The sequence below is a fragment of the Pteropus vampyrus genome, unplaced genomic scaffold (genome assembly GCF_000151845.1).
Source record: "Pteropus vampyrus isolate Shadow unplaced genomic scaffold, Pvam_2.0 Scaffold216, whole genome shotgun sequence".
Taxonomy (NCBI): Eukaryota; Metazoa; Chordata; class Mammalia; order Chiroptera; family Pteropodidae; genus Pteropus; species Pteropus vampyrus.
In genome coordinates this window covers 3,817,574-3,831,777 of record NW_011888997.1, presented here as the reverse complement: position 1 = coordinate 3,831,777, position 14,204 = coordinate 3,817,574, and the positions used below count along the sequence as shown (strand labels likewise).

Below are 14,204 nucleotides of genomic sequence, written 5' to 3'. Positions count from 1 at the left end.
TTAGATCACTTAAGTCCCAAATCTTATACGCTGCAGAAATGATTTTCAACTGCTATCCATAGACTAGCTCTGGCCTTTTACAAAGATTTTACTGGTCCATGGTGAAATGAAAAAAAAATTAAGGAAAACTAAAACTTCATTGTAAATGATTGAACTTTTTTCTTAGATCATGTCCTTCAAAATTCTTAAATGTTAAAAATATTTCCTTCTCTTATGAAATGCAAGTGCCTGTAGAGTGAGTACGTTTAGCTCTTCCTTACCCTTTGCCTATTGCTTACATCCCTAATTGTAATTCCTATATTATACCTCCATAAAAACAAACAAACAACAACAACAATAACAACAACAAACAACACTAAAGCAAAAGCAAAACCAAAAATATTGGGTCCTGAAATTTAAAAGTTTAGGAATCATTTGCAGCTATAGTTGCAAACATTTCCTTCATAAAATTATTTCAGAGCAGTAAATATTCTAATTTTTATTAATATGTTGAATGGTGCTCATGGTCTTCAACTTCTCATGGAGCAATACTTTCGTTACAGGTTGAAAAAACTGCCCCATATTTCTAAGGCACTGAATTCAGAATTCGAGACTACTTTTTGCAAATATTCCACTTTGCTTTTTAATGTAGCTTTCCCTTTTGGTGGTAGATTTGAAACTCTATGATAGTATGAAGTTCAAAAAATGCCAACTGCTCTTGGATTAAATGGATTGGGAACTCCTCTATGCTAGAACATTAGTGACTTCTAGCACACGTGAGAGCATGCACAGACACGCACACTGCACGCACGCATGCACACACGAATCCAGGTTCTTGCGTGAGTTAATGAAACCTTTGCCTGGGACTGAGTCACATAGTTGATATTCCTGAAGTCCGATCAACGTTCTTGTTGCTTAACAGCTGCAATCTCTTTTGAGTGGTACAGTACAAGGTCACTCAATAAAGTTTCATTATTCCTAGTGAAGGAAGCCGGCAAAACAGATAACTGATGCAAGCAAACTTCTACTAACAGCAATTGTTTTTTAGAATGAATAAAACAAAAGAAAAACGGGTTCACTTCACACATTCAATAGTAACATTAGTTACTGGAACATATTCAGAGAGTTCAAAATTTTTATGAGATCAAATTTTATAAGCTTCATCTTTCATTGAGATGTACTGGTATAACTAAATAAAATTAGTATTTTTCTACTGAACTGTCATAAATCATTATAAATCTCAGGAATTTTGTAAAGCTTATATAAAAAATAAAAATATATGAGGAGTAAGAACTTGGGTGGAATAAAGAATAGATAATAAATGATTTTCTTAAACCAAATTCATTTTTAGATCCAAATACATCATCTTAAGATTAGATTATGGCTATATTAAAAATACGTTCAAAATTATTGATGTTGAAAAACAATTTACTTAAAAGCAAAAACATAGAAATAAAAATTAATAAATGTTGAGCCATGCTATTCTCTTAGATTAAAAGATTGCATATCATAAATATGTGAATCTTTTCAAAGTAATTTATAGTTTTAATGCATTTCCAATCAAAATTATGTCATGTTATGAGAGAGTTTTAAAAACTGACCTGGAAGAATAAACTGCAGATAGTAGCCAAGATAATTTTGTAAAAAAGTAAAGAAGGAAGAGTTTCCCTATTGGATATCAACGTGTTCTAAAGAGCATACAATTATCAAAAGAGTATAGTACTGGTGTAGGATATAAAAAGCAAGCCTAGAACTGCGTCTTAGTGTAAATGATCCAGTCTATAGTTAGCCTTTTGTACCTGCAGGTTCTGCATCCTCCGATTCAACCAACTGCAGATCAAATATACTTGAAAAAAATGCAAAATCTGAAGCTTAATTTAGAGCTCATGGATTTTCAGTGTTATTTTGAAGATGATAACTAAATATATTTCTAATAAATACTGTATTTTTAAATAGGCTTAAGTCAGATTCATTATTTGCAAGTTTTATTTTACTGTTATACTCTCCTCGGCATAACATTCTATCTCACATCAAACTAGCCATGCTCACTACATCCTTTCCCCATTAGAGTGATGCTATATTTCCACTTTCTTCTTGTCTCTGGTTAGACTTGATTTCTTCATTTATGCATTGAAATCCTTCAGGGGTATAAGCACTGACGGCATGCAACACACATCTAGCTTCTTAGAGGAATTCTTTGCATAATTTGATAAAGCAATTCCAAAACATCTACAAGGTGCTTAAAAACGCTGCAAAAGAAAATGACATTCTCTCTTACGGGGCATAAACTTGGACTGGTGAGAAGGAGGAAACAAAATTTGACCTACCGAGGGTGGGATCATATTCCCAGATGAACCGTTTGGTCAGAAATCTCACTACAAGAGCTGTGGAAAAAAGAGCAACATTTAAAACAAATTTGTTAGTTATCTTATAGTTCTTGTCCTCATAAGGAAAGAGAAATAGCCCACAAAACTATGTGTTTTATATTTCCTTGGCATATAAACTTAAGACATTTATTTACATTTTTAAAAATACTTTTTAAATTCTATATGGCAGCCTAAAAACTGGTATAATGTTTTAATGGGTATATTGTGCATTAATCAACAGCTTAGATTTGTCCTTTAATCACAGGGTTAAAAACAAACAAATAAACAAACAAAATCACAATGTGAAAATGACCACATGTAAAAACTTTAGAAAAACAATGAATTCAGACATAAAGCATCACATTACAGGTGTCTCAGGTTTGAATATTGATAATGATTAATAAAAGCGAGTTAAAAATGTGATAATTTTTCCTGTAGCAAAATACCAATAGCTGATTATTTATATTATAAAAAATACTCCAAGTTAAGGATTTTATTAGTGGCTCCATAAAACACATTAAAAGTAATGCTGATGAACTACTTAAAGTCAGGGTCATGATCTGGAACTATGCTGAGCACTTTACTTCATCCCTAGGTGGAAAGTACAAGGATTGGTCCCATTTTTCAGATAAGGAAACTGAGGCTCTGAGGGGTTAACTAATGTAACTGAGCTCACCAACTAGTTAGTGGCTGAGTCAGAATTTGAATCCAAGAAGTCTGTTTTCAAAGCCTGTAATTTATCCATTGTTCCAAATTGAATTTAAGGCTTAGGCCATCTGGATAATATTTCACTAAGTGTTGAAGAAAGAGAAGTGCTGAGATTATGTGGACTCTCGTCCTTAAAAATGGATGGGAAATATGGTGAACATTTTCCTATACTTGTATTATAGTTGAAAATAGTGGTTTGAGTCTTTTGAAAAAAATATTTTTGAAGGGGTGTGTCATAGACACTTTAAAAATGGAATGAAAACTTTGGATGCTTTCCTTGGAAAAATGGATGGAGACAGAGTTTGGCACATAATTTGGGCAGGCGCACGGGCCCCCGGAAGACCTGGGATGGTCTTCCTGCATCCCATTGAACACTAAAAAATCAATGTCTGTCATAGTTTGTAGTTTAAAAAAATATTTGTTATTGGAGTGTTTTCATTTTTACAGAAATGCCTTATATATAGTAGTCTAAAGATACTCCTTGAAAAAATAAGACTAGTTAGTTGAAAGTTACTGTCAGTGTCTCCTTGTCTATTGCCTTCGTTAGAATCGACAGAGGTCCATATCTGCCCCGCCCCCTCCCCCCCACCCCACCCCCACAGCTTCTGATATGAGAGATAGCTGTGCAAATTGCATTGAGAACCTCATAAAACAGACCACAAGCATAGTGGCTTGGCTGGAAGCTGAAAGAAGCAATGTCTTTCTAATTACAGAGTGTAAGGCTGGATTTGAGTCAAAATTTTTGCAGTGCCTAAAGTCGCAGGCCACTGACCCTGCAGTACTTCCCACAGCGAGCTGAGCACACAGTGGTTTTATCTTCTGTTACTGTTCACTCTCTTAAGACTGAGGGTTTGATTTTTTTTGCATTTAAGAAGTAGTAAGCACCAGTCATTAAACATAACTGCCTGCAGTATTCAAAGAGTTTCAGCTTTTCTTAGAATACGTAGTTTTAACTTTAGAGTTAAAAGTTATGACCTAGAAAAATTCATTTACCTGGTATTTTCAAGCAATGTATTATTAAAATGGACAAATTTTTTTACATAACTAAATTTGGAAGTACCCCAATTGCAAGACCATTTAAACTTGAATTATTTCTCAAAGAAATCTTTCTAAAATGCATTAGACACTCCATTGCCTTTCACACCCGTGTATACTGAACATAACTGAACCATGTTTAACAGTCTGTATCTTAGTTAGGAAACTTGATTAGCACCCTGTGCAGTTATGTGGCAAGACTTTCAGAGGCTATTGAGTTGGTAAGGCAAAACAACTCCAGAGTACTAGGGCTTTTAAGTATTTTTAGTTTTTGACTATATACATTTTTTCATAGACACAAATATAATTTTTTCCTCCCTCAAAAATCATGGTTTTCTCTTTTTGCCACAGCCACTGGGACTCTCTCTAATAATTTACCTGCGCATCTACTTTGTTACTTTTATTATTCCAAAGGCTGATAAACCACATTAACAAGCTTGTTAGAATTTTGTCTAATATTTGAGTAAATTAGCTCTGGGGTTTGATTCTAAGGCATTTGTTTGTTAATGTAAGCATGATTCTGGTACACTTTGGAAATGTTATGATTGTTGTCGATAAGTGGTTCCTCCTGAGTTCTGGGTTATTGGCTCAAGTTTCAGACGGCCTCCTTCCAGTGGGGCAGTGATGCTGGGTTTAATCAACATCAATATAAACATTTTAATCAACATCAATATAAAACTACGACCACATTCCTTATAAAAGAACAGTATGGACTGCAATGAAATTCTTTTTAAAGAGACGCACATCAGTATTTTGTGGTTGTTTTAACTATTGAATTGTATATTTGTTTAAAAATTCAATCTATTTTAAATGCATCAAGAAATATCAAAAACCACTTTGAAAAAAATGACATGTCATGTTTATTCTTTGAAGATATATTTTCATCTCTCTGTCAGATTATTCATGAAAAAGACAAATACATTTTCTATTTTTATGCTTTCTACCATATTTTAATGTAAATTATTACTATGAGAATGAAAATAATTTTAAATTTGGGCATGTGATATCTGTTAGGCTCTGTTGTTACTGAAATCATGTATGAGGTGCTTAGGTGACATTCACCATTTACTGATGTAATTATAAAACTTCAACAGTATTATTTAGCCCCCAACTTTATTATAATTTTTTTATGGCATACAATTTTCATACGTGATGTATCCTACCACTTTCTACCTCCCCCACCACCACTCATCACACGGTTTCACCCAATGATAATACAGTCGCTCTCAGCGGCATCCCTATCTCAACGACACCCCAGGACCCCTTAACTACTCTCCACACAGCAGCCAATAACTCCTTTAAAACTCACACCATCTCACGTCACATCTTTACCCCCAATTCTACCCGACCTCTTCTCATTGGATAAATATTTATTGAATGCCTACTCTGTGCTAGTTCTTTTCTAGGTGTTTGGACTAATCTAATAAACAATTCAGGTTAAGATCTCTGACCTTACAGAGCTTATATTCTATTAGGCAGAGACAGACAAAACTTAAAATAATAAATTATATAGTAGGTTGGAGGCGATAATTGCTATGGGATCAGAGGCAGAGCAGGGTAAGGAGCATTGGGGTATGAGGACATTGAATTGCTGTTTAAGATAGGATGACCAGGGTAACATTCATTGAGAAGGAGATATATGAAAGAGATGAGGGAAGCTATCTAGGAAAATAATGTCCCAGGAAAAGAAGCTGGCCAGTGCAAAGGCCCTAGGGCAGGAACACATGTTTGATATGCTCAAGGAACAGTAAGCAGGTCAAGTGTGCCGAATGAGTTATAGCCCGTTAAATGAGGAGAGGTCATTTTCTGCCACTCTTTCAGTCAGGCATTCCATAAATACACTACTACTACTATAATCAACACCACTGATAATAGTAATCATAAAAACAAGGGAAATTCTTATATATATTATTATTATTTTTTTTATACTCAATTCCTTCTTTACAATGTGTATTCAATGAGAGCATGAAATTTGTTTTATTCATCAATGTTTTCTAAAATCTAGAACACTGTCTATTTGGCATATAGTAGACTAAAATATACTTGCTAAATAGATGAAAAATATATATCATCTATGTCACTGCTCACTCCCCTTAATGGTTAAATAACTGGCATTCAGAGAATCAGCAAAAAAAGGTTAACAGAACTCATAGCAGAACCATGCCATCTTTCTATAACTTTTTCTGAAAAGGTTACATAAACATATTATCTGAAATATAATTGCTATTTCATGATTCTTATACAAATTATACTTCTATAGTTTATTAAAATAGTTACTATAAATTTGATCTAATTTTGGTTTGAATACCCTGTCCTCTTCATCCCAACTATTTGAGCAAGGATTTCTTTTGCAATAAAATGATGGTATTGATCATCTTTACTTCCCCTGGGTGTCTGATGTAAAGTCTTGATTCTCCAGAAGTTTTAAAGTTTAACATGTTTGATCGGTTACAGTTAAGTCCCCGCATTCTGAAATATCTGATTTTCTTCCCATTGCCTTGAAAACTCATACTTTTATACCAAATAAGTCCAACATGTCTAATGATTAATCTAAAGCATAATATTTTCCTCATTTTGCCTAATTTATAACCTACTTGGATAATTCTTCATTATATGTAGTTAATTTTTGGTATTAGTGGAACTGAATTTCATTATTATCAATAAAAGCTGGTTTCTAAAGAATGAAAAGTCCATTAAGTAAAATTTAATCCATGAAAATATTATTTCAGGTGACATAAATAATATAATAATTTGATAAGAAAATAGCATGTAGTCATGCTATTTCTAAAGGTTAACAACTGGGTTAGTTATTCAAAACAACTTCTGACATCATTATCAACAAAAGGCAGATAACAGAAGTACCATCTTAAATGATCAAAATAATATTTTTAAATAAAAATTAGTTAGATCTGATCTGTACAATAAACCAACTTTTAGAAAGAAATGAACTTTTCAAAGTAAATGAAAACTAACATACATAGTATTCTTATACCCTAAAAAAATTTAAAAGATATACTCAGGAGAAATTTAGACAGACTTTGAAATGTTACTTTTTAGACTCATTCTAAAAAAAAAAAAATCCTTTTATGTCATTATTTTTCATTTATACAATTTATGAATAACCTGATTAACAATGTATTCACTTATATTCTTATATGTCTTATAAATTGTAAATGATATGAGGTTGGAGATTAAGCCTTGTTCATCTTTACCTCCAGTGGCTGGCATACTTTCTGATATGTGATATGTGTTCAACAAATACTTGAGAAATTAAGAAGGAAAAAATTAAAATTTGGATAAAGTATTTGGTTTCCATATTACTATTGTAGTCAGGTCTGTACACTAGTGTGTATATCACCACTTCTCAGGGTCAATGCCTAGTTCAGATGTCCACTGACAACCCTTTTTGTCTGCCTACATTGCAAACTTGACTGAGAAGGGTGGGACCCACCATGCCTCTTCTCTTAGGCCAAAGGGAACCGCTATCCCTGACTTCATATTTTATCAGCCCTAAGTTTAACTCCAACCCTTCAGTGGTCAAAAAGCTTTAGAGAAGTACAAATAAGCATACTTACAAATACAGAGGGAATTCTACTTTAGATTTTTAAAGATAGTTTATTCCTGATTAAATTAATTTCATGAAGCTAAGTATACACTTCATAATCATATTAGCTGTTGGATTAAAGTATACATACTCTTAGAAAATACCATTAGGTAGGTTTTAGTTGTTTTAAATAAAAACACTAACAGAACTTCTGGAATGCTAAATATCAAAGGGTAAGTTTGCACTGAATACCAATTACAAACTTATTTATTTCTCATAAACTCTCTTAAAAGTAGGAATTATTTTTCCTATTTTATACATAAAAAAATCTGAACTGAAAAGTAAATAAATGTGTTTATTTCACAGAGTAATTAAGTTACAGAACTGAGATTAAACCCAGGTTTATTTACTTTAAAACTCACACTTTTCCCAATACTTACCATTACATTTAAATATTTCTGTGAATTTGATTTGTTTCTGATTGGTTGAAATTTTTTCCCATATGAACAGTCATCTTACAGAGAGGTATGCTTTGAAAAGTGCTTTTTTGTTCATGACTAGATTCCTTCATCCTTAGTGAAGGGAATATCCATGACCAGAAACCATGGCAACATAGAAAGAGAATATGAATTTCAAGGAATAGGAAGGAAATTTATATAAATAAGATTTTTGGTTTTCTCTTGAAAAGGTCTTTAAGGATGCAGCAAAGGATGAAAACAAGTATATAATGATACAGACATAAAGTAGCATGTGATAAGTAACTCTCCTTGCTCATTTCTTCAGTCATTAACAAGTTTATTCTTTCAACAAGAAGTGGGAGGTCAGGAACAATTGTAGGCAATGAGGAAGAGGGCAAAGAAAATAAGATACAGTTCCTATTCTTGAGGAGTTGAGAGTGTGCACCTTTGCATGTTCTGGTAAAAATAAAAAGATACGTGGATGATTTAGAATATTATCCAATTTAGGGTCTGTTATGATCCTTGCTAAAAGAAGGAAGGCCAGACTGCGGTGAGCCTGACTTAAGTGCCTCAGAAGGGGAAACACTTGTGTTTTCTGGAAGAGAAAATGTAATAGGCAAAATCAGAGTAATATATAAAAAGTGTCAAACTTATGACTGTTTCTGTTCTATCTTAGAGACAATAATGGATTTACCCACAACATCAGAGGAAGTTCAGTTTCACCTTTTCCCCTCCCTCACTTGAGTCTCTATCATTCTCCTGTCAAATCAAGCCTCCAAATAAAGTTTTCCTCTTTCCCTAGTCCCTAGATCCAATACTTCCGGTTCTTCATACCTTCTTTATAGGTCTTTTCCCAACCACCAACCCTCAAGTTCTTGTTCTCCCTTTTTGCAATCCTCTCTGTTCTGTGACTGCTCTAACCTCCTCCAAGAAACATGGGCCATTCTGCCTCATTTCAAAGAGTAAAGTATGGAAATCTTGCTATTGACCCTGGCCTTTCTGAACTGAAGAGCTGGAGTGAAAGGGGATGGAAATAGGCTGGACTGGAAATTATATATCAAAAAACCCTAGCAACTTGTTTGACTTAAAATGTCAGATCTTACGGAGAGGGGCTCAGAGCAAAGATGTGTGCATAGAAATCAGATTTCAGATAGATAAACTGATATCTAAATTTAATAATTTTCAAATGCTTATCCATTTGGTTCTCTCATTAAATCTTTTTCTTCTTGCCACATATATAAATTTCACACACATTCATTTAGTCAATAAATATTTACTGAACACTGTGCTAGGCACCAGAAAAAAAGCAAGCCAGAGAGAATTCCTGAAGCAATATATTAGAAATGACTTCATATTAGGGATAAATTGTGAGCTGAGTCTTGGATGCATTGAAGCACATTAATTTAGGAAGAGCATTTGAAGCAAAGAACATCTTGTTCAAAGTCCTAGACATGGACAGCCTGGATCAGTTAGGAATCATATGTGGTTCAGGGTAGGTTAATGGTATGTGGGTGGAGCCAGAAGGGAGGTAGCTTGTGAGGTTCTTCAAAGCCCAGGCTGTGAGGAGGCTTATATATCACATTGAGGAGCTTGGATTTTACTCTGAAATCTATGGAGTTCTGAGTAGGGGGATGAGTAATGGGATGATTAGACGTAAAGAGCGAAGGAGAGGGATTAGTCCATATGGAATAAAATTCTGGGTTGTTGCATTATTCCCTGAGGCAGCATATAATGGGGAAATGAGTTAAAAGCAAGTGAAGGTGGACTTGAGCTTGTTGAATATGAGAGATTAATGAAAACATGCAGGCACAGAAATACCATCGACCTATCCATCATCCATCCATCCATCCATCCATCCATCCATCCATCCATCCAACCATCCATCCATCCTCTATCTTTCCATTCATCCACTCGTCTATCATACATTCAATATATATATTTATTGAATGTCTATCATATCCCAGGCACTTCTTGATACTGTCCCATCGTCAGGTGACATCACAGCCTGAGGCTGGAGAAAGTGATCATTGCCAGAGAGAAACTTTCTAGTGATTGGTAAGTGAAAGAAGAAGACTTAGCACAGAACTCTAATATCAGACTCATCTCATGGTGACCTCGTTTCCTATGTCCTCTCCCACAACAACTCCACAAAATTTCTAGCAGAACTAAAAAAATTAGCATAACAGCAAGAGGACAAAAATTTAGTCATATATCTGTAGTTTTTGAAGCAGCCCCATCCCCTACTCTCTACCAAACCAGCTCCCTTGCTATATTCTTGTGATGGTCAAAATAAATTGGCATTAAAAAAAAAAACCTTTATGCCTCATAAAACATAGAAATTGAGCAATTTAATGGAAATTTCAAATTAATGCAATATAAAAGCAAATGCTTTATAATGCCAGAAGTTAGAAAGAGAAGTAAATTGGTTCCAGGTGGGGGTCTAGGAATTGCTCTTAAATTATTGTGTTTGTTTAAGATGGAAAATTTTGACTTGTCTGCATTCTAACAAAAAATAACACTCTGAGAAAGAGTTACAGAATAAATGTCACTGTTATATGCAAATGATTTCCTAAAGATAAATGGTATAATCTCCAATAATTATTAGGGAAGCACTGTTGTCTCTGAAAACAGCCTGGTAGTCTAGCTTTAGTGTGTTTCAAGATCTGAAAATTGACTTATTTTGCTATGGAATGGTAAGGTAGAGGTTAATTTGGTAGTGACAACTGGATTTTAGGATGACAAATGAGAATGGGAAAAATGGCAGGGCCATGACTTATAACTTCTAACATGTTTGATAGGGAGTAGAGGTATGGGACTGCTTATAAAAAATATAATATCAATAAAAAATAACCTGTATGATTGAGTAATAATAAATCTCTTGAATTTAAATTAAAAGTAGAAACAATTAAATTGGACTATGGTAATCAATTGATTTGGGTTTTGTTTTTCATTTGTATCTTGAAGGTTAATAAATCAAAGGCTATGGATTCTGTGCCCAAGAATTCAAACCAATTTTATATAAGTTGAAAATTATTATTTGTTTTAATTATGAGCGATGCTTAAGAAGCAAATTACTATATTTTCCAAACTAGAGGTTAAATATTTAAATATTTTTTAATATTTTTAATTTTAATTAATATTTTAAATTAAATAATTATTTGCAGTATATTATTTTTCTAAATTTTCAAAGATCTGGACATAAAATTTGGATTTTTAATTTTTACTTTCTTTTGGAAGAAGAAACATATGTGTTAATGTCTGATTTTTTTCTCTATGCTTATACCACTAGAGCACATACAAAATTGGCACTGGAAATATTTGGAGTTTGTTGGGGGCATAAAAGTGAGTCAGAGTGACTAAGTATCCCAGAGAAGCAGAGGACGTATCTTGTATAACCTCACTAGATGCCTCCTTTAATAAAGAACCAAGAATCATACAAGTTACTCTGCTTATACATGCCCTCTGCTCCTGGCTCATTTTGCTTCCTGTCTATATGGGCATGTATGGATTTAATAGGTTGTGCCTACGACTCTAGTCCAGGGGTGTGGAGGGTTACCTGTAGCAACAGAGTGTCTCCATTTGCAGCCCCATCACCACTCCTACTGCTATAGTCATTACTTCATTAAAGAAAAAAAAAAAAAACAACCAGAGACTTCAAAAGTCATAGTGTGTATGGAGAACTAGAGCCTGGCAAAGTAAGAGTGTGAGAGGAATCATGGGAAATTGAGCTGGAAAAATATCCCTATTATGAAGAGCTTATAAACCAAGTTAAGAAATTTATAATTATGCTTAAAATGATGAGAAGCCATTAGAGTATTATAAACACAAAGATTACATGATCATCTTTCTGTTTTATGAAGGTCACTGCTGTTTCAATGCCAAGATGAACCAGGGGGATGCAGGTAAAGCTGGAGACAGGACGAGCCATTAAGAAGCTATTCCAAAACTACAGAAGGGAAAAAAAAAGTAAGACACAATGGCTTCCTCCTACACTCTGATCCATTAGTAAAGGTCTCAAGTCATAACTGGAATTATGCAATATGTGGCCTATTCAGTCGGACTTCTGTCACTTAGCAAAGTGCATTTACGTTTCTTCCATGTCATGTCTTGGCTTGCGAGCTTATTTCTATTTATTGCTGAATATTCCAATGTATAGAGAGATGACAGTTTGTTTATCTGGTCACCAATTAAAGAAAATCTTGATTTATCTCCATTTTTGACAATTACGTTTTGGTTATAAACATTCACATGAAAGTATTTACGTACATGTAAATTATCAAACTAGTTGTATTTATAAGCACAATTGCAGGATTATGGTAAAATTATGTTGAGCTTTATAAGAAACTGCCAAACTGTTTCTCAAAGTGGTTGTACCACTTTGCATTCCCGCCAGAAATGAGTGAGTTTCTGCTGTTTCATGTCCTTGTCAACAGTTTGTATTGTCAGTTTTATTTTGATTTTAAAAGGGATTTTTGCCATTCTAATAAATATGTACTGTTACCTAGTTGTTTTCTTGCAATTCTTTAATTACAAATGACTTTGGGAATATTTTCATATGATTATCTGCCATGTATATGTCTTCTTTGGCAACGTGTCTGTTCATATATTTTGCCCATTTCTACAACATAGACTTTATTTTTTAGAGCAATTTTAGGTTCACAGCAAAACAGAGCAAAAAATGCAGAGAATTCCCATATACCTTCAACCTCCTATATATGCACAGCTTCCCTCACCATTGACATCTCATACCAAAGTGTTACATTTGTTACAATTGATGAATCTATATTGACACATCTTTATCACCCAAAATTCATAGTTTACATTAGGGTTCACTCTTGGGGTTGTACATGCCATGGTTTTGCAAATGTATAATGACATTATAGTATCATACAGAGTAGTTTCATTGCTTTAAAAATCCTATGCCTATTCATCCCTCCCTCCCTCACAACTCCTGGCAACCAATGATATTTTTATTGTTTCCACAGTTTTGCTTTTTTCTAGAATGTCATATAGTTGGAATCATATAGTATATAATGCCAGATGGCATTATTCACTTAGTAATATGCATTTAAGCCTCCTCCATGTCTTTTCATGGCTTGATTATTTCTTTTTAGTACTGAACGTACTAAAAAGGTGTAGGTAAATGGCTAAATAAACTTTGGCATATCCATTGTCTGGATATGCCAAAGTTTATTTAGCCATTTACCTACACCATCTTGGTTGCTTCCAAGATTTGGCAATTATGAATAAAGCTACCATAAACATCCATGTGTAGGTTTTTGTGCGGACTTATCTATTCAACTCCTTTGGGTAAATATCGAGAAGCACAATTGCTGGATTGTATGGTAAGAGTATGTTTAATTCTGAAAAAAACTGTCAAATTGTCTTCCAAAGCGGCTGTACCATTTTGCATTCCCACCAACCATAAGTAAGAGTTCTTGATGCTCCATGTCCTCACCAGCATCTGGTGTCAGTGTTTTGATTTTGGCAGTTCTAATAGGTGTGTAGTGGTATTTCATTGTTTTCATTTTCAATTCTATAATGTCATGTGATGTGGAGCATCTTTTTATATAATTATTTGGCACCTGTATATCTTCTTTGGTGAGGCATCTGTTCAGATCTTTTTCCCATTTATTAATTAGATTGTTTTCTTATTTTTGAGTTGTAAGAGTTCTTTGTGTATTCTGGATAACAGTCCTATGTTAAAATGCCTTTTGCAAATATTTTCTCCTAGTCTGTGGCTTGTCTTCTTATTCTCTTGACAGTGTCTTTCAGAAAGAAGTTTTTAATTTTAAAGAGGTTCAGTTTATCAATTGTTTCTTTCATGGAGCATGCCTTTGTTATTGTATAAAAAAGTCATTGACATACTCAAGGTCACCTAGATGTTATCTTCTAGGAGTTTTATAGTTGTACATTTTACATTTAGGTCTATGATCCATTTTGAGTTAATTTTTGTGAAGAGAATAAGCTCTGTATCTAGATTCTTTTTTTCTTTTTTGCATGTAGATATGCAATTATTTCAGCACCATTTATTGAAAAGACTACGCCATCGTATTGCCTTTGCTTCTTTGTCAAAGATAGTTGACATTATTTGTGTGCATCTATTTCTGGGCT

At 33.8% G+C, this 14,204-nt stretch overlaps 1 protein-coding gene across 1 annotated transcript in view; it reads right to left on the bottom strand.

Moving 5' to 3' along the window:
* Positions 1-14,204, bottom strand: part of RERG (RAS like estrogen regulated growth inhibitor) — a 114,187-nt gene that overhangs the window by 13,996 nt on the left and 85,987 nt on the right. The window contains exon 3 of the mRNA XM_023538255.1: positions 2,307-2,363. Coding sequence (XP_023394023.1) covers positions 2,307-2,363 — 57 coding nt within the window. The remainder of the gene's footprint in view (positions 1-2,306; positions 2,364-14,204) is intronic.